A 26,521-nucleotide genomic window follows, 5' to 3' on the forward strand; every position below is an offset into this window, starting at 1 on the left:
CCGCGGGCCCTGCTGGAGATGTCTGGGGCGAAGGAGAAAAAGCGGGCCAAGAAGATGAGGAACCAGCCGGCCAGTGTCACCTTTCCTGCAGAGCCGGGGTCCTTTCCCGGCGGCGGGAGCAGAGCCTGCCCGACCCCAGGTACGGCCGGGGTGGGTGGTCGCGGAGGGAATGTTCTCCAGCCCCCTCTCTCAGGACCGAGTGTCCCCGTCCCCTGCGGCCGGCTAGGCGTGCTTGGTGTGGGGGCGTCCCAGGGTTTCGTCCACTGCCGCTGACTCCTTTAACCCTGATTTTGCCACAAATGTCATTAATATGCGCTTCTCGGTGTCATCCCTTTGGTTACATGACAGGTCTCTTACCGCCTACTGCACTTTCTAGCCTTAAAATGAATTCAGTGCTACACCCCATCCGGTGACTTCCCTTCTCTTTCTGTCAGACCTGGGAGGCGCTGGAGGAGCCGGTTTAGCGTGCTGGCCTAGCGGTAAATGCGCTGCTTTTCCATAGATCAGCGTGCCCAACCAATTCGCTTTTTGGTGCTGTATCTGTGGAATAGTATTGTCATGAGGTAGAAAGGCATTCACCTAAAATAGCAGTGTTGCTAGGTCATTGCTGGAGCATTTGGTACACAGGTGACTTCTGCATCTGAAGATCCTGTCAACGTGTATGCCACCTGCTTTTTTCATCTTTGTTTTCACCTGCATCCTTTATGCATCAGTTGGACTTTGATTTCCACATCCCTTCCTCTTCATGTTTTTATTTTCTTATATATGTTTCTGTGAAAGAAAGTATACATAAGAGCAGGGCTGTGAGGCCTTCAGAAGTTGACAAATTGCGTCTTTGTGATTGAGCAAAAGGATGTGTCACAGTATATTTAGGTGACTGAAGAGTTTCTAAGCATACAGAATGACATAGCAAATTATGGTCAGCCCTGTCTGAAGATTTTACAATATCATTACAGGAGTGCAGCCAGATTAAACACATTTTTCTAGCTTTATATATAGCAGGTAACTTCTAAGATAACGTGGTTATGTGTTTTCTGTCCTGTCAAATAGCATGCATGTTCATCACTATAACATTTTTCTGTAGTCTATTTTGGGTTTATGGGCCTATTTTATGGAAACAGGAGAAAAAAATTTAAATGGGAGTTATAAAACTGTGGATCTGCATAGTACCTGGAATAATTTAATTTTTCTCTAGATTAAGTCAGTCACTGCCTTTTGAAATACTCTTCCATCTTCTGATTAAAATATTTAGTTCATTCTTGGGCAAATTTGATAGTGAATGGTGTGTTTGTGATATGAATTATTTACTGCAAGTTACCCTCCCATGATTGACTTAGGCTGTAGTTCTACACAGATTTGCTGGCTTCAGCAGTCCCTCTTTCTCGCCTTCACTATCTGAACAGTGCTGCTCTCAGCCATGTGGAGAACCCAGATCAGGGAGTTACTCCACATAAAAACTAACTTCTTTTTCCACCCCAAATTATTTTTTCATCTGAATTACTGCAGTTCTGTATGATGTGTGATTGTATCAGGGCTGCAATGGCATTTCTGCTGAATATAAAACTTCAGCTTCATGCTTATTTGAAATGGAAAGAGGAAGTTCTTTGTCATTTTAAGATCATTTGCCTGCAGCAATTGATGCTGCTGGAGGTGAATCTGCTCTTGGCTGTTCCTCATGCCAACAGGACAATGGTGTAGGCTTGTTTCAAAAGCTGATCAACCTGAAAAATGATTTTTTTAATCTCTTACCCCATTTCTTTTTATACACAGGTTGGTTTTCACTAGAGAAGCTCCCTGAACAGTATGGCCTCATGTTCCTGTGTCTTGATGCAGTGGGTGGGGTGATGGGAATGGCTTTCCAGTTGTCCAGCACAAACTGCCTGAGAACCGTATCTCAAGTCATACTAGAGATCCTAATCAAGATTTAACTGAATAGGTTGAATATAAATTAATCTTTAAATACAGACTTCAAGGCCCTGTTAAACTTGAAGTAATGTTAGGTACTTGTCACTCTTGAAAGGTATGTGTGTACTTTTAGAAGCTTACTGTAGACTTTTAGTTATTTAATTTCAATATTGATTAAAATGCCTCTACCAGAGAAGTAGCTTATTGTGGCAGCATACATCTATCCTGCTTACCTTATTTATTGCTGTAACGGAAGTATACGTGAGACAAGAATGTATTGGATTGGGGGGGTGGGGGCCGTAAATCAAAAGGCAAGAAGCAAAATATTAACTTTACTGGTTTGGTACTAAAACCCTGACTAGACAATAATAAAAATTGCTACTGATATTATGTAGACCGATTTTTAGTTATGTCTTTCCTGACTAAATCTGGTAGAGTATTGGGTACCATTTTCAGACTGTGGAAAAGTTACTTAAGCTACTGCAGGCTTGCTGCAGGACAGTGCAAAATTTTTATTTCTTCCTATAAAAAAAGAATTATGATTTCTGATGGCTGGTTTTGGTACATATATATATAGTAGGAGGAATGTGCAGTGCAGTCTTATGAGGAAAGAATTGCCAGTTACTTAAACTGTTTTGCATTTCTGTTACCTCTCTTCATCTCTTAAACCCTCCAGGAAATGTTCTTTCTGAGCACCAGTATCAGCAGCAGAGATTTTTGAATCGATCATCTGGGCCTTCTTGCAGGAAAGACCAGTATTTTCCAAAAGGGCAAAATAGAGGACAGAGAGGCAGAGGAAGAGGAGGATGGCAAGGAGGACACCAGAGTGTTTCTGAGGAAATGCCAAGATACATAACAGGTTTGTATATAATAAAAAGTCATAATTTGTGTGTCCAGGACAACTTGCTGGTGATTAAATTTGCTGTGTTTATTTTTGTGCAAAAGCAAAAATCAGAACTGATGCTACATTCTTCTATTTTTCCTAATTTTCTCAAGTAGTTGTGTACTGGAAGGAATGACCAGCTGTTGTTTAATGAGTCCTTTCAGACTTCTGAGCTGAAAAGTTGCACTTGTAATGAAGGATATGCATTTTGGCTTCTCTTTGCCAGCAAAATGAGTACTAATGGTCACTTGCTTTTAATGTAGCCAGTGAAACTGATTTTGCACATGATGTGAGTTAAAGACAACTTTCCATCTAACAAAATGTTTATTTAGAGAGATTAGCTTTTCAGAATGTGTAGGTGCTCTGATAATAGATACGGTTACATAAGCATAAAACAAGACCAACCTTTGGATTCTTATTTGATCATTTTAAACCAGTCTGTAATGTGATTACTGCTTTCCTTTTTCCATTTTTTTTCATCTCTCTGAATTCTATCTGAAAAAATCACTTAATTTAATAAAGAAGTACTTAATCCAAATAGGACATGTTGGTTATACCACAGCTTTCAGATTAATTCATGTGTAAATATTTGCTTAATCCTATCTGTAAGTTTCAGAGTATCTAAAGAATCAAAATTTCTTCAGTAATCGTATACAGTATTTGCTTCTATCTCAAGAAGACTGGTGTACTGGGAATACTCTGCTGGAATTCAGTGATGTATGTACAGTGTACAGTGTCCCCTTCTTTGATTTTTGCCGTTTGTCATGCTCTGATGCATTCTTTTCTTTCCAGTGTCTACTTTTGCTCAAGCTCGTGCTGCTGAGATCAGTGCCATGTTGAAAGCAGTTTCACAGAAGTCTTCAAACTCTATGGTTTTCCAGACTCTCCCAAGGCACATGCGAAGGCGAGCAATGAGTCACAATATTAAACGCCTACCCAGGCGGCTCCAAGAGATTGCCAAGAAAGAGGTATAAGTGTGTTTTATGGTAATTGATAAACTATAGAGTGAGTGAGTACACAGGTTCTCAGGCTTTGACATTTGGCTTCAAAGTGCAGGAATGCCTCCATTTTAGATGGTGGTCTCAAGTCTCAGTAATTGTTTGGCTTTGTGATTATTGAACATCTTGAAAATTATTAAGAGTAGTGATGACAAAAAGGCCCACTGCAGGAGGGATTGTTCAGACAGTACATTGGTCCCAAGGCAAACACCTGTCTGCTTTGCACCCCACCACAGCTGTAGCCTGTGACCCTGATGGCCTCAAGCCAGCATGGCCTGTTCATGACCAGCAAGATGGTTCACGTGTTACAGTTCAAACATGGGAGGTATACTGGAGTTGTTGGGAGGCTGTGTGCACCTTAAGACTTACTAACTGTCTGTTTCTGGTTGCTCGTGAAACTCATTTTGTGGCAGTGTCACAATGCTGCTGTGGAGTTACTTGCTCCTTAACCACTATGACCTTCCTGTGTGTTTTTAAAAAAGGTATAAAAAAATTGATTCAGTAGGATTTTATTGTGAAAGGATCTCTCTGATGTTTGGTATTGATCACTATTATCTCTGTGCCCTTCTTAAAGTGATCAAGTGAGTTTGCTTGGTAAATTTTCTATGTATGAAGGTTGACTTGCATTCTTTTTTTCCTTTCATTGACTTTTTTATTAGTTCTTTAGAGGCCTTACCCACTCCACCTTAAGTTCCTGAAAATAATTGTTCATGATTCAGAAACTGGATTTTGGTTTATCTGTGGGTACCTTGATACACTTGTGTGGATGGGGCTTGTGCATAGATTTTCAAAGTCTTAGCCTCAAGAATTATGGAGAACTAACATCAGAATAAACTATAACCTAATACTAGTGCTTCCTGTATCTTTATGTATGTCAGCCTTTTTCTTCTGCAGAAATTTGTCCTCTTGAGATTTACTTCAATATCCTCTCTTTTAAAAACAGGCAGAGAAAGCTGTACATCAGAAAAAAGAACAGTCAAAGACTAAATGCCGCAAAGCTAGAAGGCGCCACATAAATTTGGTAGCAGAGTTTAATCGCAGGCAAAGAAAGAATATTTGGCTGGAAACACACATTTGGCATGCAAAGAGATTTCACATGGTGAAGAAATGGGGATACTGTTTAGGAAATAGCCCTACGGAGAAGTGCTACAGGGCTTGTTACCGAGCCATGACAAAACACTGCCTTCTTCAGGTACCACCCTTACATCTGTTTTCTTTGTTATTTTACCAGGATGAAGTAATCAACTGTTCAGTTGCAATGAATATTTCTGTCTCTTTGAAGTACTGTTGTGTCAGCTATTTATAACTGCTCAGTATAAAATGAGTGATTTCATTGTTGTGGGGAAAGAGCTTGTGTGCCCTTGTGAGGTTGGGAGCTATGCTGGTGGTGGCACATGCCTCCGGTAGGGTCTCCCATGCCAGACAGGTCTCAACTGAAGGGTCAGACAAAGTGTGTCCATGGGCAGGATGGGCTCACTAGCCTTCGGGCAACCATCCTAGGAGAAGGACAACTCTAATGTCAAACCCTGGCAGATGGAGCTCTTTTAGCCCTGTAAGGCCATCCATCTGAGAGAAGGATACTCTAACCAAACCTACGACCTGAGGACTTTGCTGTCACCATCCAAGCTTGCTAGGCCCTGGCAGATAAACCTCAGGTGTAAAGGGTGGGGCCAGTTCCGCCCAAGCTGTGCCTCACCTAAAAAATCCATTGCGCAGGCTGGAAGGGTTTACCCACACTTGCAAAGCCCTGTAATGACAGGTGAGGGATGTAACAGCAGGTGGTAAGGTGCACTGGAAGTCACAGACCCAACCCTGCATGCAGGCGGTTCAGGACATTGGTTGCTCGAGACTGACCCAGGAGATGACAGTCTTGTTCGGCAGCACCCTGAATGACCAAGCAGCCTTTTTTCAAGGAGAGCACTGCTTGCTCTGTATGGGGAGAGGCCTAGAAAAGGTGGCCTAACCAAAGCTAATCTCCCACTCTACCTGGTTGGCTAGCCGCAGCCAATGGGCATCTTCTGTTGCAGTCGATTAAAGATAAAGAGACAAAGGCATCCTCCAAAGGTGTGTCCAGACTAACACTCGCATGTTGGAACATCAGAACCATGTTTGATACAGCGAACAGTGGGCGTCCTGAGAGCTGTTCTGCGCTAATTGCCCATGAACTGTCACGACTCAACATTGATATTGCTGCTCTCAGTGAAGTTCGCCTTCATGAGGAAGGTAGCCTTAAAGAACATGGTGTCGGCTCTACACTCTACTGGTCAGGCAAATCCAAAACTGAAAGTCATCTTTCTGGAACTGGCTTCATGATTAAAAACTCCATCCTCTCTAAACTTGAAAATTTGCCGATAGGTCATTCCGCTCGTATTATCTCCTTACATCTTCCACTACACAATAAGCAACATGTTGTTCTTTTCAGCATATATGCTCCAACTCTGCAAGGTGACCCTGCAGAGAAAGACAAATTCTACTCCGACCTGCGTTGCCTCACTCAAAAGGTTCCTGTAGATGATAAGATCATAATTCTTGGTGACTTCAATGCCTGATTAGGTAAGAACTTTGAAGCCTGGAAAGGAGTACTAGGCAAGCACGGTGCTGGTAGCTGCAATGATAATGGTCACCTCTTGCCAGAGTTTTGTGCAGAGCAGCAACTTACCATCACCAGCACTATTTTCCAGCAGAAAGACAGCCTGAAGACAGCCTGGATGCATCCTCGAGCTAAACATTGGCACCTTATTGATTATGTCTTAGTGCGCCAGAGAAATGTTCGTGATGTCTGTCACACCTGAGTGATGCCTAGTGCAGAATGTCAGACCACTGTCTTTTGCGTTGCAAACTTAACCTCCACTTCAAGCCCAAACCTAAGAGGCGCGGCATTCCGAGGAGGCAGCTCAATGTTAATAGTCTTCAAATAGCTGCAGTGAGGGACAGCTTTCAGGCTAACCTTCAAACTAGGCTTGAAGACCATCTTACAGATTATTCTTCTGAAGTGCTTTGGCAACATATTAAAAATAGCATCCTGCAGTCCTCCGTAGAATTCTTTGGGTTTTCCTTAAAGAAAAACAAAGACTGGTTTGACGATAACAATCAGGAGGTCCAGGAATTGCTGACAAAGAAGAGATCTGCCCATCAAGCACACCTTGCTCAGCCATTTTGCCGTGTAAGAAAAACAGCCTTTCATCTTGCATGTAGTGAACTCCAACAGAAACTTCGAGACATCCAGAGCAAGTGGTGGCTCAGCCTAGAAGAAAAGACTCAATTATGTGCAGATTTGGGTGACCACAGAGGATTCTATGAGGCCCTGAAAGCAGTGTATGGACCCACATTTCAGGTTCAAAGCCTGTGCAGATGGCCAAACTCTTCTTACAGATAGAATCTCCATCCTGAATGGTTGGTCTGAACATTTTCAAACAGTCTTTAGTGCTAACCGAGTAGTCCAAGGCGAAGGAATCCAACACATTTTACAACATCCAGTGAAAAACGAATTGGATATAGCCCCTATCATGGGAGAGACTCTTAAAGCTATACAGCAGGTGAAAACAGGCAAGGCAGCTGGGGTTGACGGAATCCCACCCGAAATCTGGAAGCATGGAGGCCAAGCACTTCATGCTAAATTTCACGAGCGAGTTGTGCGCTGTTGGGAACAAGGTAAACCACCATCAGATTTTCGTGACACAATCTTCATCACTCTGTATAAGAAAAAAGGTGTAAAGTCAGACTGCTCAAGCTACTGAGGTATAACTCTGCTCTCCATTGCTGGAAAAATTCTTGCAAGAATACTTTTGAACAGATTAGTACCTGCTATCACAGAAGAACTTCTACCTGAAAGTCAGTGTGGTTTTAGAGCTAACAGAAGTACCACAGACATGGTATTTGTTCTCAGACCTGCAAGAGAAGTGTAGAGAACAGAATAAGGGACTCTATGTAACTTTCGTTGACCTCACCAAAGCTTTTGACACTGTGAGCAGAAAAGGCCTGTGGCTGATCTTGGAACGATTAGGTTGTCCCCCGAAGTTCCTCACAATGATTATTCTGTTACATGAGGATCAGCAAGGCCAAGTCAGATATGGCGATGCAGTCTCTGAGCCCTTCCCAATAACCAATGGTGTGAAACAAGGTTGCGTTCTTGCAGCAGCTTTATTCACAATCTTCTTCAGCATGATGCTCCAAAGGGCTACTGTAGACCTCGATGAACAAAACGGCATTTATATTCGATACCGTATCAGTGGGAGCCTATTCAATCTAAGGTGACTGAAGACCCACACTAAGACCCTAAATCATCTTGTCCATGAACTGCTTTTTGCTGATGATGCCACTCTTGTTGCCCACACAGAAGCAGCTCTGCAGCGCTTAACATCTTGCTTTGCAAAGGTGGCTGAGCTTTTTGGGCTGGAAGTCAGCTTGAAGAAGACAGAAGTTCTCTACCAACCTGCACCACAAGAAGATTATCATCATCCCCACATTACCATTGGCAAGTCAGAGCTTAAGTCAGTTCAGCAGTTCAGCTATCCGGGAAGCATTATTTCCTCGGATGCCACGATCGACAAAGAGACAACAGAATAGCAAAGGCGTATAGAGCCTTCGGAAAACTCCATAAAAGAGTCTGGTGCAATAAACACCTGAAGTACAAAGATTGGTGTCTATAGAGCCATTGTACTGTCTACTCTTTTATATGGGTCTGAATCATGGGTTATCTACCGCCATCACCTACAACTCCTTGAACGCTTCCATCAGCGCTGCCTCCGTACAATTCTAAACATCCATTGGACTGACTATGTGTCAAATGTTACTGTCCTTGAACAGGCAGGGGTCACCAGTATCGAGGCCTTATTGCTGCAATCACAGCTGCGCTGGGCAGGGCACATCTCTAGGATGAAGGATCACCACCTCCCTAAGATTGTGTTTTACAGTGAACTCGCCACTGGTTACCACAAGAGAAGTGCCCCAAAGAAGAGATATAAGGACTCCCTGAAACAATACCTCAGCCTTGGCCATAGTGATTACCACCAGTGGTCCACCTTGGCCTCCAATCAGGAGACTTGGAGACACACCGTACTTAATGCCGTTGTCTCCTTTGAGAGCGCACACAGAATTAGTCTCAAGGAGAAAAGACAACATAGAAAGAATCGTGCCCTGCCTATACCACCAAGGAGACCTTTCACTGTGCTTTTTGCAACCAGATTTGCCTATCCCACATTGGCCTTTTTAGTCATCAGCCTGCTTGTAGTAAGCGTGGGTAAAGCCCTTCCCAAATCTTTGTTCGCGAAGTCAAGCCATGATGAATGAAGGGCCAAAGTATCAGAGAGAGTAACATGAACCTTTGGAAGAGTCTTAAAGTAACTACAGCTGAAATACTACATCTTCAGTCTTCTCAAGGGCTAAGAGATTAAGTGAATCCCTGCATCGTCTTCCTGATCAGGATGGTATTGAAGACAGGCGCTTTGTTCCATGTCCTGTTTGGTCTGTTGGTTTGAGAGGCAGGTTGTCCCTCAAACGAGAAATGTTTGATAGATCTCCTATAACTAACAATTTGAAGTAAATAAAAAAAAAAAGAAAAAGAAAACCAATCTCTCTGACACAAATTTTAGTGAGGGAATGATTACTACTTCAGTGTAAATTGTGAAGCTGTGTCTGGTACTTCCTTGCCAGGCTCACTTTCAAGAGTTATTCTTACTTTACCGCTATCCTTTTGTTTCAGGATTTATCATATTATTGTTGCGTGGAGTTGACTGGTAAAGAGAATGAGCTTCTGAAGCCACTCACTCAAATATGTAGCATTGACACAGGTAAAACTTACTTAGTGCAAAATAAAGTTAAGATTCTTAATAGACTAAGGGACGACCCATCCTTTTCCTTTTTTTTAATATCTCACCAATCTCAATCATAGTAATAGAGTTGATACCGAGTTGTGATTTTTGGTTGAAAAACATAATTAAAATGTCTCATACTAGGACTATATGTTTTTATTTTCAGTTGCTTGTTGCTTAACTAATTGTGGTGCAGGATTAGCCCGCAGCCAGATTAAATTTCAATTTTTTAATTTTTTTAAAATGAGATTATTTTGCTTGAAAGTAAGGATCTTCTTCTTTAGGGTTAACGTTTGGAGAGGCAGGTTGTCTATCTGGAAGATTTGAGGGTTCTGTGAATCTTTACCGAGCAGATCGCTATCCTGAGGATATGCTTGGTCCTGTTACATTTATTTGGAAACCCAGGGATGGGTCTGAAAACAGACAGTTGTGGATCTGGATGCATCCAGCTCTTAAACAGGTATTTTTTGTTTCTATATAGTTGAACTCTGATTTCTTTATGTATTGTACATTTTTAATGCTGAAGATACCTTCTGAAAAGTGCAGAAGATCTGGTTCGAGACCATCTTAAGAACTTGAACATGCACAAGTTCGTGGGACCTGATGAAATCCATCCGCAGGTCCTGAAGGAGCTGGTGAATGAAGTTGCTAAGCCACTGGCCATCATATTTGAAAACTCATGGCAGTCAAATGAAGTTCCCAACAACTGGAAAAAGGGAAATACAACCCCCATTTTCAAGAAGAGGAAAATGAATGACCCAGGGAACTACAGACCAGTCAGTCTCACCTCTGTGCTTGGCAAACTCTTGGAGCAGATTCTCCTGGAAGGCATGCTAAGCACATGAAAAACAAGGAGGTGGTTGGTGACAGCCAGCATGGCTTCACTAAGGGGAAATCCTGCCTGACCAATTTGGTGGCCTTCTGTGATGGGGCTACAGAACTGATGGACAGGGGTAGAGCAGTTGATGTCATCTACCTGGACTTGCACAAAGCATTCGACACTGTCCCACATGACATCCTTGTCTCTAAATTGGAGAGACATCAATTTGATGGGTGGACCACTCAGTGGATAAAGAACTGGCTGGATGGCTGCATGCTAAGAGTTGTGGTCAGTGGCTCGATGTCCGGCTGGAGACCAGTAATGAGTGGTGTCCCTCAGGGATCGGTGTTGGGACCAGCCTTGTTCAACATCTTTGTTTTGAAAGTTAGGGCTGTTCAGCCTGGAGAAGAGAAGGCTGTGTGGAGACCTCATAGCAGCCTTCCAGTATCTGAAGGGGGCCTATAAGGTTGCTGGGGAGGGACTCTTCATTAGGTAATGTAGTGATAGGACAAGGGGTAATGGGTTAAAACTTAAACAGGGGAAGTTTAGATTGGATATAAGGAAAAAGTTCTTTACTGAGAGGGTGGTGAGGCACTGGAATGGGTTGCCCGAGAAAGTTGTGAATGCTTCATCCCTGGCGGAGTTCATGGCCAGGTTGGACAGAGCCTTGGGTGACATGGTTTAGTGTGAGGTGTCCCTGCCCATGGCAGGGGGGTTGGAACTAGATGATCTTAAGGTCCTTTCCAACCCTAACTATTCTATGATTCTATATAATACACTGCTTTAGGAATTAGAAGTTGGAAGATTGTTTCTGTTGTAATCATATTTGTGTTCTGCAGCTTGTTTTTACAGAGTTTGTACAGAAGCATTTGAGGTTTTTTTGATGTTTGAGCTTGTTAAAAGTTTTCTAGTGCCACTTGTTTTGGGATACATTTGTAATATGATGTTGCTTGATTCATATCCTTCCCACTGGCACCCCCAACAGGCTGTTAAGTCTCATCACAGAAAATCATAATCTGAGTTACAAACTTTAAAAAGATAAAAATAAAAAAGGTAAAATTTTGTGCACTAACAAGTTTTCTTATAGTGAGTGAAAATAGAGTCTTAGGAACATTCAGTATTGCTTTCAGCTTTTGGTAGCATAACGTAGACTTCAGCAGAATGAAGTTTATTCCATTAAATCCATATAGGAAAATTGTAAAGTGTAATTGTAAAAACTGTGCTTAAGCTTTGCACTGCACTGCTTATCATTCTAACTCAGAGTTTTCATTTTTCTTAAGGACATACTGGGAGAGTTAAAAGCAATTTTTCAGTGTTCAGAGCCTGAAGAAACCTATATTCCTGAGCCTGCTACATCATCAGTTCAAGAGAAAAAACAAATGGATGTTGTTCTGAGTGTTGGCAAGAAAAGAAAAAAGGAGGATAAAGAAGGAGAAGAAGCTGTGCCAGTGAAAAAAATAATTGGTGACGGCACTAGAGACCCATTCCAGTCCTACACTTGGATTTCGCAGACTAATGGTGTTGTGATCAGGTTTGTTCATAGTAGAAGTTAGAAACTGTGGCCCATAACCTTTTAATATAGCTGAATTCTGGCTTAACAGTACTGGGGGAAAAATTATGTGTTGTACAATTGTACATTAATTTGAAATTTTCCTCTGTTTCAGTGATCGAAGCATGGAGATTCTCAGATATAGACTGATTGGCCCATTGTCACACTCTGTCCTTACAGAGACCTTGAAAGCTGCTTCTCTACAAACAGTAAGAAAATCGGCAGTCTGGATGTGACTGTAATTTTGATAAGGTTTCTAGAATGTGCAAGCTTGGTTTTGTTAGAAAGAATCATAAACTATCTAGCCTTACTTGATTATAAAGGTTAATCTATTTGTTTCTGCTCTTAACTTACTGAGCCTTTTGACTAACACTGATCTCAGGAGGAACTCCTATCTGGATTTTAAGTGCGGGTAGGAAGAAAATAGAAGCAGTGGTTCTGTTGAGTAGAGCATGTAGTTTCTGCTCTAGTGATATATTCTGCTGAGAGGTCCAGAATAATTCATATTCTCTATGACAGACCATAGGTCATGTTTCTTAAGAATGAGCACCTAGATCTAAAAAGCAAAAGATGTAAGGTGTGGAAAACATTTGTGTTTTCAATCAAATATGCAATTTCACTGGATTTAGTATTTTGTTCACTTCGTGTCACATAGCATCACTGTGGTTTTAATGGGACTTTTTGTTTCTTGCAGCTAACATTATGAGGCTATGAAATCTCTGGCTTTCTGTAAGAAATAATTCAAAAACAGAATTAGGAGGCATTGTGGATTTCTTTGTTTATTTTTTGGAACACAGGTTAAACTGAGCAGCTTGTTGAGGATTACTGTAAAGTGGAGTATAGGAATCGGCTGCATCAAAAGAAAATTATTTTGGTTTGAAACTTGCAGAGGAGGAAAACAGCAATAGCGGTTAAGGCAAACTGAGAGTGAATTCATACTTGTAGAAAATACTGAATAACCGCTTGACTTTAATTAGATGTGTTGTTTTCCAGGAAATGGCAGATTCAGAAACAGAACTGAATAACTGGTGGGTAGAAAACTGCAAGGACTCTGAAAAAGTATCTCTTCATCAGCGTCAAAGTGCTATCTTTGAGCTATTAGAAGGTATTCGGACATTGGGTGCTGTGGGAGGATGGGGAGACTCTTAAACTCTGGTGGTCAAAACAGTCATGTCAACTGGACATCAGTTTGGAAATGCTTGTTTTTTTCTTGATCAAGAGAGTGATGCCGTTGAGCGTGTGCATAGGTAATTACTGTGGCATGTCAAAGATTTGGGAAATGTTACACAAAGTTTTTGTAAGGGAATTTTAATCTGCTGTGTAATCCAAACTTTTAATAGATAAAGTTAATGAATAAAATTAGATAAAACTGAATAGATGAATAGGTAATAGAATCTTGTTTCTTTGTGAATTTAGATTTGAGGTTGCTGATGGGGTATAGTCTGACATATACTCTCAGTCTCCCCATACACACCAAATTAAGGCACTAAGTTGTATAATACCTCCACAGATAAAGTGGTGGGCTCCTACCTGAAGTGAAAGTATTATACGTTGCTTTATATATTTCTTTTGTAATGAACAGTTGTATATTTGACTGAGTTGTAAAGTATAAAGTTAACACCTCCTCACTTTCTAGCACCGAAGAAGGTAAGCAACTGCCTTTGGTGGATCTCGTACTATGTACTTGAGCTGTCCAATGTAGTTAAGCAGAGATGAGGTAAAACTTAAAAACCACGGTTTTGAATTTCCTTTAGCTGGAAGATAAATGTAAAACAAAGGTTGGTTGTTCTTTAAGAGATGCGCCAAATGCAAAGGATAAATTGAGTCTGTAAGTTGTGTGAGAGTGATCTGATTTCTAAGTTAAGCATAAATAATTGCAAAGTAAGTCTTACGCTGCTATTGTTGTCTTGTTATTGGACATTTAACTAGCATTGGTGAGTTTAAAAAGCATGTTAAATTTAGTGCGTACTCTGGATTGCTTCTCTGGCTTACAGTGGTGTCACATCCCTGCAGGTGAAAATACACAAAATAATAGTGCAGAAAAAGATCAGAACTTAATTGGTGGTTTCATGGCAATGTTCATCTGTGTATTTTTAAAGGGATAAGTTCACCATCACAACTGCCACCTGGTGCAATACTGGGCCTCACTGTTGGAGATCCTCGAGTCAATATGCCAAAAAAGAAGACAAAAGCTATGCCAGACTTTGAAAAATACCAAGGTAAAATACGTTGCTTATATTATTCTTCTGGTGGAACTGCCAAAAGCAAGAGGTGCAGTTTCTCTATATACTTCATTTTCATTGACTGTCATCTTCTACTGATTGTCCCTTGCTGCTTTCCTCTAACATTTGATTTCAGAATGTTTCCTTCCCCTTTCCAAGGCCCCTGGCTGAACAGAAACAGCTTGAAAGTTGCGTAGGTTTTAGAACAGCAATTGTGAGGGAGGGATATGCACCAAAGCTGGTCTTGTGCTCAGTGGAAGCCTCTGTCTGACCATACAGATGATCCAGGTTCGAATCCTGGCAAGGCCAACCAGGTGCTAAAATCTACTTAGTAAGTTGCTGTTCGGTGTTTAGTCTTCCTGATGCTGTTTATCTCTACAAGAATGTATCTACTGTTTCTGGTTTATAGTCCTACAGTGATAAAAGCACTTGTTTGCAGATACTGGTTTGAGTTGGTAGAGGAGTTGGCAACTACAAGAAACAGTTCGTCTCCTTTCATTCTGCTTGTCATGTCTGTGAAGATGTGTTCAAGAAGGCAAGATTGGCAGAAGGCTTCTAGGCATTGGAAATGTCTCATAGTAGTTCTCTCCCACTATCAGAGCTGGTTGTCCCTCAGGAAGCAGGGCTGTGGTAAAGAGGTAGTGATGTAAGATGGCCACCTTCAAGATCTTTCTTCTTGAGGTTATCCTTTGCTTGAAAAAAAATCTTATAAATCACTAACATTCAGAAAAGCTGGTGTTGCTTTCTGGTTTCTTTCTGAGTGGGTTTTTTTTGTTTGTTTGATCCTGAACGTAAAACTGCATCTGTCCTCTCCGATTTGTATTCGGGAGAAGGAAGAACGTCCTTGTTCAGCTAGCAAGGAAAGCTAAACTGCATGATACCTTCTAATTTAGGTTCTGCTAAAGAAGTTGTTACACACTACTATGTAAGTTAAGTAGGCAGAAGGATGAAAGAAGACAGGCAATACAGCTGTCTTCTAGTAGAAAATCAAAAGGAGATCATAGTGAATAGAAAAGGAGAGGGGGCACGCTTCTTACAAGATCCAGTTCAGCAGAGAATAGGAGGAACTGATGGTTCAGCAGGGAAAGTGGCTGCTGAGTGACTTCCTAATGTTGTGTTGGAAATGTTACAGGATCATTCACGATCTCCTGCATACTTATTACATGTGGTGGGGAAATCCTATGGCATGGCAGTTCATCTCTCCTGTGTGAGAAACTCAAGACTGAAGTCTAACTGCCACTCTCCTGTCTTCCTCATAAAGTATTCCTAGGTGTTAGTTGGAAAGAGAGGCTGTTGTTACTCTCCAAAGACTGTTGATCCTGACCTGATTTCATAGTTGAGTATGGCAGCTATTATCTCTGCCTTAATGGGCCTCCTTGTTCAAGTAAAAGCAGATAAGTGACTTTTTTAATTACTTCCCCAGGGCCCTGTTACTAGCCACCCTTGGAGTGAGATTATTGAAATATCCAGCAAGAATTTCATCAAAAGCAGCATACTCCCAAAGATTATTCTGGTTTGATTTAGCATTTTTGCCAGCATTTTTCCAATCAGTTCTGTCCCTTCATTCTGCTAGTTCCTTTGCCAAGAGTAACGCAGGAATGGACACCATCCTCCTCTTCAAATTATTGAATGGCAATTTGTTTAACCAAAAAAGGAAGGAATTTAATCATAGCACATAGCATACATCACTACAGCAATAGCGTTACCAACACTTCTACAGTAACCCCACCCTAAAAAAAGGCAGACTTCTGTAAGGTCTGTAATTCATTTGGATGGTATTGATTTGGCCCTTCTGTAGGAATAAATCTCTTTATGAGCCTTAGAACTACGTAAACTTTCTGAGCCTTGGCTTTGATGTAACCTTGCTTAGATGTGGTAATATTGTGAGCTGATCCTTATTTAAGAAATTTTAGTAATCATTCGTTTGCTTTGGTGATGTGTCATGTTGATTGACTAATAAAAAGGAGCTGTTGCTGTATTCCACACTTTTTTTCCTTTTTTGCTTCCTGGACATTCAAATGCTATTATGGCTAGCATTAGTACGATTAAGACGGCACTGCATGTATTAGCAGATTCTGTATGACCTTTAGCGTCTCTTCTTCTTTTATGTTGTATAAGAGCTAACTGATTTTCTTAGGAAATCTTTACTAATTTAAAGATGCATTATTTATCAAATGAGTGAGTAGTTTAGCCATCTTCTTTGCTTGTGGATTGTCATACATGCAGTCTATGAGCTGATACGCATCTGTCATCTTCCCCTATCTCCCCCTGCCTTTTCAGTTACTCAGACTCCTGAATGCATATTTATGTGTGCAAGCTGTGTGTTACAGATACGTGTTGATGGGATTTAATCAAGGAACTGTCCTCATTTCTTCAGGCTGGGGGAAAGAAAGTTTGTGAATAAATCACTTTTCACTGCCTTCTCAGCAGGTTTATGCCTTCTGGAAGTCAAGACTCCGAGTAAGCAGTCAGCGCTTACGTGACTGCAAATTAGTGCTGTTCTTTTCTCCATTTTAAAGAACACTTCTGACATTTTTATATGCTTTTATTGTCTTCTATTGGAGAATGCAAATTCCACTGCCTTAAATACTGCTCAACATGGAGTATGACAGAGCTTTTAAACAGTCAGTGAATGAGATGCGTAGGAGTATGCATCATGAAAGATGAGTGGGGTAAAGTTCTTTCTGCAGACAGAGTCCTTGCTTGCAAATACACCTTTTGCAGAGGTTTAGGTATCTGGCATCAGTTGTCCTGGTACCATGCACACCTATGTATATATGGCTCTGAAACTGCTCCCTAGCAGTGCTTATGTTTTTGCTTTTCCTGCTATTTCCTCATAGAGGGAAGGAAAAAATTCAAACAGAAGAAATCTTATTTTTAGACCTGTCTTCTAAGACTGTTGAGATAACCAGCTACAGAAATCAGAATGACAGCTTGAAATAGAGCAAAGCCTTCATCTCTCTGCCTGTCTAAGCACCAACCAGTGACACCAGCAGAAGTACATAACATGCTGATTGTCACTGAGCTTTGTGTACTTAGTTATGCAACTGCCTATTTCCTACACTTATTCATCAGTAGGGTAATTTCCCTACTACTATTTCCCTACGGCGACCTTAAAATGTGGACTGAAGAAAACAGGAGAGAGGTAAGAAATAAGAGAACTGGTGTGAGGATTTGGAATTATGGTTTGAATTATAGTATGCTTGGTAGAGAGATTAAATTTCAAAGGGGATTGAGGAGAAACAACACAGTAAGAGAAGGGTATTTTAAGATAGTGAGGAGGATATTAGGTGGGCTGTGGTGATGGAAGGAGGCTGACTTAAAAGAGCTTTCTAAAGTGGAAAAAAATTTGTGCCATTATAGAGTATAGGAATTGTGAAGAACTCCAAGAATATGACAAGGATTGACTAACTGAACTGTTGTAATAGAAAGAAGTAGTTAAAGGGAAAAAAAAAATAGCAGAGAAAGTTACAGTGAATAATTTACAGTTGAAGAAACTAGAACGTGTTTAAATAATTTAACATAAAGAGATTCTGGGGTTCACAAGGGCTTTCTGCACAGAAAATGAAAAAGTCACCTTATGTTAGCTATAAGTGTGTAATTTTCCCCATTGGTTATCTGTTAAAGAGTCTGGAAGGAATTCCCCAGCACCACTACGTACCATTTTGTTTCTGTCTTCTTTTCCTTCTTTTGAGGCATTGATATTTGCTGTATCTTCAGACAGAACATGCCTTGCCTCTAGGAGTGTTGAGCTGTTGTAGATTCTTGCTCAGGTTGCTGTCCTGAATTCTTGGTCTGAGAAGGAATTCTTATTCTCTGCTCACTGGCAGGGAATTGGCAAGGATTTTCTTTTTAGTTGTATTGTTCTTAATTTGAAGGAGTGCCACCCCAATCTGGTAATTTCTTTAGTATTTCTTCCTCTCATGTAAATGTAACTCATCAGCAAGAATGCATAGCAAGTATTAGCTTAATAATAACATCAAACTGTCAGTAGTGCTGCCATATTTACTATTTATTTTGAAGTATTTTGCAACTCCTAGTAATGGGGACATCTTAAAGGTTATAGATTTTAAATAAGCATTGCAATTATGTTTGGCAGTACCTATTGTATCGAGAGCCCTCAAAGTCTTTATCAGCATTAACAGGAAAGATCAGTTGAATTGTCTTTTGGAAGACTGCTTAAAGTGATGTTAGAAACCAAAACAAACCCCAACACATAATGTTCTTTTAATATGTAAGACCTTGTAGATGACAAAATAAGCAGCAATCCCTGTAAGTTTCAATGACAGGACTATGACTAGGTTTGTTGTATTGTTTATTGGTAAGAATTACTTAAAATATGGATCAGCATGAATTACATACTGTATACTGAAGGCTTTTGATCCATAGGTCACTAAATGCCAGTATACATTCTCTCTGCTTTGGTTGGATTGTGAAGCTGAAGAAGAGATTGTTTTAAGTATTAAATAACCTGTCAGTTTTAAAGCTAAAAGTGTTATCTATCTTCAGTAACACACACAGCTGTTGGTCTGCATTGACATAGGCAAAGAATAATCCCTTCCTCGAAGTGCAGATCCTGAAATATCCAGAGTGGGAAGCTAGTGCTAAATAAGTAGTTGCATACTAGTCATACCCCTAAAAATATTTCCTGTATGTACATTTCTTAAAGGTAATCCTTGCTTCGCTTGTAAGTTTACTTAGGTGAACATATTTCAGGCTTTGCAATGTTGCTATTTCTGATTTTCAGCAAACCTGTTAAGCTTCACACTCTGCCTGAAAGGTCAAATTCCAGAATATTAAAGGTGGCATGATAAAGGTTTAACTTACATTGCCAAAGGTGGTATCATTTGTAATAAGAGATGTCTGTAAGAGAATGCTAGGTTAATGCTTCTAACAACTGTTTATTTCGTATTTTGTATTTGGACAAACGTGATAATAAGATAGTCCGCAAGCAGTAATGCTTGTTCAGCATTTAATAGTCTGTTTCTTTAGTTGTCTGCTCATTGTACTTATGATAGTGAAGTGGTTTTGGTAATTTGATACTTAAGCCATGAAAATTGTTTGAATTTTGTTTGAAGGTTTTCTTCTTTTGTAGATAATGATAAAGTTAGGCAGCTGTACCTGGAGGGTGTACCTGTAGAGTGTGCTCACAGCTTTATCTGGGACCAGGACATCTGTAAGAACGTCACTGAAAATAAAATCTCAGAGCAGGTAACTAAGAAGGTGAATTGCCATGGAGAAAATGGCTAATGGTCCATAGAATGAGACTCTTGAAACTTGTCTAAATCCAAGAGCAGTAGTTCGCTATTATCATAGTATCCAGCTGCAGTGTTGAAGTCTTTGAAGTTCTTGGAAGTTCTGTAGTCTTTGTGTACTGTTCTTGCACAACCACTGTTTCTGATTCAGTTAAAAGAAAGCTTTACTGGGTTGTCTACAGGACTAAATAGTTGTGTATTTATTTATCAGAAGGGTTTGGAATTGGATTTTCCTACATCACCTTGACTCATGTGCAGCAGGTAAAAGGGATGAAGTGGCACAGAGAGTCCTCTGGCCATTCACTCCTCAGTCATAGCCAGGATGATTCTCCTGACACATGAATCACTGAATTTGGAAGGAAATAAATCCCTCTGGTTCTGAACTGCACCACGCTATGCTGTGGGCGTTCTGAGCGATAACCTGTGATTTGCAGAGAGCTTTAAATATGCTGCTACAGGTTTGAAATCTCCTGTCTTGACATTTCTTTTGACAATGGAGAAGTAACCCATAAAATGTATAGGTAAAAAGGTGATTTAGTCACAAGAGGTGATAAATTCTCGGCACCATTGTAATCAAAGAGACAATATTTGTATGACAGAAACATCTCCCTAAATCTCTTTATAAAAATTAGTCTTGTGCTCTTTCAAACTGGCTGACGTAGTGTAAAAAAAGCAGAGTGCTTACAAAATACTACACTGGTGCATAACAGTTACTACCACAATCTTTTTGTATATGGCAATATTCTTTGTGCTGTCATGAAATGAAGTATTTACCTTGTAAAACAGCTGATGCAGAAGGAACATTTAAAGCAGCAGTCTGATGGTCTCTTTTATTTTTATAAATGCCTTCTTAATGGGATACAATGAAATATAACAACTGGTGATTGGCAATACCTTGGTGCCAGCATGCTTTATGTGAAGCTGTTTCGTGACCAAATGTTCTTTCCATCTCACTGGATATAGTTCAGATTTGCTCCCCATACTGACAGACTGTCTGAAAGCACCTGTTCAGTTTAGTCTTGTGCACAAATCTGTAAATACCGAGTTGGAATACTTGTTTGTCTTCCTTCATCCATGCTGTGCATTTTTGCTGTGAGTTTCAGTACCTGCTCTTCATCAAGGTCTATGGAAATGAGAAGGGGAGAAAAAGAGTGCTTAATACTTTTTTCTAAAAACATTTTTTTATGCCTTGATGAAGGTCAGTTCGAATATGTAGTATATTACTAGTATATTTTTCCTACTTACAAGCTTACCTCCTGTGTCTTGGAAGGGTATATGAAAGAGGGGAAAATGGTTACTAACTTACAGGAAATGTCTCCTCCTTCTCAGGATTTAAACCATATGAGAGCTCAATTACTGGTACCTGGATCGCACCTTGATTTGGGTCCTTGTGAATCTAAGATTCCCATACTGTTGGTGCAGCAGCCAGGGAAAATGGCTGGAGAAGATCGACCAGGATGGGGAAGTGGCTGGGATATCTATCTCCCAAAGGGCTGGGGCATGGCTTTCTGGATTCCTTTTGTAAGTGACTGTGCAGCTTGCAAGTAAATATGAGAAATTACATAGTTTGCTTCAAAATAATTGATTTTAGAGAGTATACTTTGCATTGCATAACCAATTAACAAATCAAAATCCCGCTTTGAGAAAGGGTGTATGAACTGGTTGATGACAGAAGCTTGGTAAAATAAACAATAGCTTTGCATATATTTTGTTTGGTATAACTGTGCCCACGTGGCAGTCTAAAGCAGGAAATCAGAGTGGGGACTAAGGAGAGAAGGCTGATGCTATAGCTGTTTGGTTTTGTGTTTCTGCAGGCATATGCCTCTAAAGAGAAATTGTTTGGTGCCTGCTGCTAATCCATTTCCAGCTTGGCTGTCTCCTCTGTCAACAACTTGATTTGTGAGAGAGCGTAAAACACAAAGTTTGAGTTAAGCATGAATATGCTCCTCTGATGCTGTTTGGAGCATCCTGCTTTGAATGTTTGGATGGAAGTTTTAATGTCTTTCTGCAGTTAAATTTATGCTTCTAAATGTGCAGAGGATCAATAGCAGTGATACCTATTGTACAGTTAAAAGAAATTGAGCAGTGACTATGTCAAAATAATATGACATTCCTGGCAACATACCAGATCAGAACCTGTGAAATTCTCTCTGGTTTTGTTGATAGTTTTTCAGAATTAAATTTAAAGATCATGACTAACATTTTTGTTGAAATTGGCATCTAGAACTGTGAAAACTATACTTAAGTTTATTTTTTTTAAGCTAAAGTGACAGACTTTCCATTTTCTAAGGCAGTAGCTTCTGGAGCATTAATGTTTTGATTCAGTTAGGAACCTGGAATCAGTGCAAACATTGCTTTTTTTTTGTTTTGGTTTTCATAACAGATATACAGAGGTGTACGAGTCGGTGGCTTGCAAGAGGCTTTAAAGCATTCTGAGTATCAAAGAACGCCTCACACTCCAAATGATTTCCCAGACTGCCAGGCAGGAATGCAGTTTGCCAAAGAAGTGGAAACCAGTCTTCTTGAAAAATTCAAACGGTAATATTTACTTAAAAGTTGATTGCAAGAATGAAATAATAGTAACAAAAAAGAATACTACTTAAAATACTCCTTGATTATATGTTGTTGTGTTCATTAAGACTTTATTGAGATTTTTCACTAGCATTTTAAATCCTAGTAGTATAAAAAAAGAAAAGAAACCTGGATGTATTTAACACAAAAGCTGTGCTAAACAGGACATATAAATTAACTAAAACGTTATCTTCCCAGAGATACGCTCAGTTATAAGGCTATAATAAGGCTGTGTAGCAATAAAATAAAGCTATTTCAGGCTCCCTTAGCAGCAAATGAGAGAGGAGATAGGAGAAGGCAAAGGCAGAATATCAAAGTATGTACAAAGTGCTAAACAATAAAGTGAATGAAGAGGTATATTTCAGTGTCCACTTCTTAAATACCAGGTATTCTGAAGTTTGCCTTCATTTTCCTTTCCACCCCTAACTATTCTATGATTCTATGATTTTCACTGCAATAAATACAGAACTCTTAATCACGAGTATGGGGTGGCTGGAAGTGTCCTCTGCACCAGCTGGTGTTGGTTCTCCTTCCATCTAGGACGGGAAGTAGAAGTTTAGAGGAAAAGGTGATGGTGTCAGTCCTGGTAGATAGAAATATCCAGCTTGTCTGAAAGGATATGGTGGTCAGAAATACAGCGGTGTTGTCTAGAAGTAAAACTTTAAAATTCTTGTTGAATGAGATTACAGAGGAAAGCCCAATTAACTTTCTGTTCTAAATACTTGGTCTTGAAAACACAAAACATCATTAGACCAACAGGATAAAGTAGACAGCCTTTTGAAGTGCTAGGGACTGAATAAAAGCACAGGAAACAAATATTGTTACATACTTAATTTATCATTTAGACGTCCACCTGCAAAAAGGCCAAATTATATCAAGCTGGGTACTCTGTCTCCTTTCATCATTCCTTGGGGGCAGCTGACAAAGAACTGGGAAGAAAGAATGAAAGCATCAGGAGAATTTGTACGTCCTTCTTCCTCACACCCGGAGCACTGTGCAATTAAAGGGCATAGTTTTTGTAACCCCAAAGCAGAAAAGATAAAAGAAGCTTCCCCTGAGACTGGTGAAGTAGAGGGGACCATGGAAATAACAAGCTCTGAAGGTGCCTTGAAGACAGAGGATGTTACAGGCACCCAAGACGTCAGTGAAAGAGATGTAACTATGGCAAGAAGTGATTTTATTGTTCTCAGGTATGTCAAAATGATGCACATGTGTGAGGTGGTATTGTTTTATGGGGAATTACTGAACTGGGGAAAAGATGAACTCGGCTTTGATTATTAAGATGAGAGAATTATTTGATCCAAATACAGTGAGGAGATTAAATAGTTTCATTGTGGATCAGAATTTGCAGTTGAGTAGAAGTCCTTTTCTGGCTTTTCCCCAGCAAACTTGATGAAGTAAATTTCTTAAATTATCTTAAATTTAACGCTTGAGTTTAATGTGTTCTTGGAGTTGGCATATTCTGTCTTTCTTCCTGGGGGATAGGGCTTTTAGAAGCTCATGTTTTTGATTTTAAAACTTTGCTAAATCAGCAAGTGTAAATCAGCTTGCATTCGCTTTTTTAATACATCATCACAGGTGGTTTTTGAACTGCTTCATAAGGTCTATAGAGAAAACAGAATCTCCTGCATTCCAATGCAACGCATGAGGGCAGCAACAGTGTTTGGAAAGTGCCTGAATGCAAGTCTTTCCTTTTTGTTTAGTTATCAGGGGAAGAAAACATTGGTAGTTCTGGACTGTGTTAATGCCACTAAAGGTTTTAGAGCATTTGTGATTTAACAAGTTTTGCGGGTTTTCACAAGTAATGTGTCCTTCTGAAGAAATACCTTCACACAGGAATTCCACTCACCTGTGTTTTTATGTGCTAAGAGAGATACAAATACTACCTTGGAAAGTTACAGGAAGCCCCATGGCTTTTTCTAATCATGCTCTTGCAAATATGTGAGGCACTGTGTTTCTGTTGTACTACTTGTTAATAACTATCCTTGATGTTCTTAAAAATTTGTAATAGGAGTGAAAAACTACTAATGCAGTTATCAGCCTGGTGCTATCCCACTGCTGGAAAAGATCGGCGAATTCGCCTTGTGTATCGACTGGGACAGAAGGAAATGACTGAAGATGTCTTTTTGCCAATCTTGATGAGCTATCCAAGGGCTCTCGTGTGGGTCAACTTGTCTCTCTTGAGAAAAGGGAACCCTGAATTACATGCCATGATTTGCATCCCAACAGAAGATGACTTGCTGCATCTAAGCAAAGACAAACTCTTCTGTGGTCCTGAAGAAACCAAACATTGTGATATATTCAAGCACAAGGTACAGAAATTAAAAGAGGAGAAGAAGAAGAAGAAAAAGAAGGATAACGTAAAGGCTCTAGAAGGTGACCCTCCAAGTGTTCCAGAAGAAGAAACAGCTGAGGAGCATGAAGACCGCATTCTTGGTCTTTGGTCAGATGCTCTCCCAGATGTTACTTCCCACTGCTCCAGAACTCTCTTGGGATATGTTACTCGAGGGGATTTTTCATTGGCTGCAGGCTGTGGAGAAGCCCTGGGTTTTGTTAGCTTGACAGGGTTAGTTTATATGTTGTACAACCAGCCAGCAGATAAAAAAGGGCTCGTTTTGTTAAGAACTCCAGCATCTTTACAGTACAGATTTGCAAGACTTACTATTGAGGTTTAATTATCATTGCAATGCAGTAGAATGCCAAGAATACCAAAGAACGTCTGTTTTGTCTTTTGTAGCCTTTCTGCTGTGTCTCAAATTTGTGGTGATTCTGAGCCCCAACAATGTCTTGAGGATTATGAAATAATTAAAATCTTTGTAATATTATTAATGAAAACAACTAATGCATAAACAGACTTAGTATTACTTTGATGTCTGCATTGCTAAGGATTTTTAACAGTAACAGATCCATTATCATGATCTTCTTTATCTCTAAAGTGTATTGTTTCCATCTCAGAGCAGCAGATACTATAACAATACACAGAAAATCATTCTTCTCCTTTTAGAAATCTTCCATTCAGGTGGATAAGAACTTTCCAGTGCACTTTCACATGTAACTGCATGCAATCTGGACTAGGGTGTATAGCCAGTGGCTTTTCCCAATTCCTTGTGTCTGAATACGTGTGGCTGCAGTGGAACAGAGTTACATAGCACAGAAAGCAGAAGGGTACTTACTGTTTTGGAAAAGCTCTATGCTTAAATAAAATGCAAATAAAATATAGCCCAGCTATATAATCTTGAATTATAGCAACTGGCATTCTTGAATAGGGAAGTGTATCAGTCTCTCTAGTCTGAGAGAAAAAAACTGTTCTTGAAAGTTAATGAGCTTTTCAGACGCATATTGCTGGTGATGGGTCAACATACATTTTGTCTTAATAAAAGCGAGATATTTTGGTTCCTTTAAAAATTATTATTATTTTTGTATGGAATGTGCTAGGATTGAAGGATTCTTCATGTTATGGTATGGTTTATGAATGTGGTTTAAACAGTCAGAAAACTTCTATGCTGGAGGGGTAAGGGAAGGAAGATGCTTGATTTGACTGGGATGGTGTGGGTTGGTTTGATTTGGTTTGGTGTTTTGTTGGGATTTTTTAATGATAGTCTTAAGCTTCCAGCCGTTCTTGAGTTGTGCAGCTTGAGCACAAGTTTACAATAATACCCTGTAGTTTAGTAGCAGCATGATACAAATTTATGCCAGTTGGTAAAATTACCCTGAAATGATCATGTACCAATAAAAATGTAATTATTCTTGATTGAGGAGTCTACTTGACTAGGCTCGATTTTTTAAGAAATTAAGTATGAATCAGTTAACAGCTTTGTCTTTCTAAGTATTGGTATACAAATTAATTCCCTCATTCACAGTTTTCTTTGAAAAAGGCCTAGGTGAATAGATTAATGTTGGCTGGAGTTATTTGGTGAAGGAAGGATTTCGAGTGCTTTGCCCGCAATCATTAAAATTCAGAGCCATTGTTGGATTAAATATGGTACACACATGGGGAAGGGGGGAGGACCTCTCTGATCACAAGGGAAGTATTGAAGTGGGGATGGATTTATTTTTTTTAGTCTCCAGAAGACCGATTTAAGAATGTACACTGGTGGGATGGAAAGAGGCAGCCTCCAGCACAGCTTGGACTGCAGCTCCATGAGAAGTCGTGCTGAATGGCTCCAGCATCGTTCACCTTTGATGCACCTGATAAAGCAATCATCGCCCCGGAAGGGTCCTGAGAGGTATCTGCACGAATGCCGGCAGATGGCCCCAGAGGAAAACGCTTGGTGCTGCACAGGGCTCGGATTCACACGCTCAGCGCCGTGTGACTGCTGCAGCCTGTAGGTATGTGAGAATAAGGAGCCCCTTAAACATTACAGCCTGGCTGCTCTGATCAAGTTCTCTCGTGGTAATAATCCTGGGTTTAATGAACCTTTTGAATTGTGAGCCCAATTGAAATATTTCTCGGATCAGAGTTTCCATAGCTGTGTTTCATGGGAAGAAAGAAGGGAAGGTGATGTTTA

The 26,521-nt window shown here is 40.1% G+C and overlaps 1 protein-coding gene across 1 annotated transcript; it reads left to right on the top strand.

The window, feature by feature from the left end:
• Positions 1-18: 18 nt before the first annotated feature.
• POP1 (POP1 homolog, ribonuclease P/MRP subunit) lies at positions 19-24,688 on the top strand (the record flags this gene model as incomplete). Its single annotated transcript, XM_080611936.1, has 15 exons — positions 19-139; positions 2,582-2,764; positions 3,581-3,756; positions 4,730-4,978; positions 9,488-9,575; positions 9,881-10,056; positions 11,697-11,947; positions 12,081-12,174; positions 12,959-13,070; positions 14,065-14,184; positions 19,283-19,398; positions 20,772-20,963; positions 21,826-21,980; positions 22,859-23,203; positions 24,025-24,688. The coding sequence occupies 15 exons, from the start codon at positions 19-21 to the stop codon at positions 24,686-24,688; spliced, it is 3,042 nt and encodes a 1,013-aa protein (XP_080468062.1).
• Between the last annotated feature and the right edge of the window lie 1,833 nt (positions 24,689-26,521).

This window comes from Psittacula echo (assembly GCF_963264785.1).
Source record: "Psittacula echo genome assembly, chromosome: 2".
Taxonomy (NCBI): domain Eukaryota; kingdom Metazoa; phylum Chordata; class Aves; order Psittaciformes; family Psittacidae; genus Psittacula; species Psittacula echo.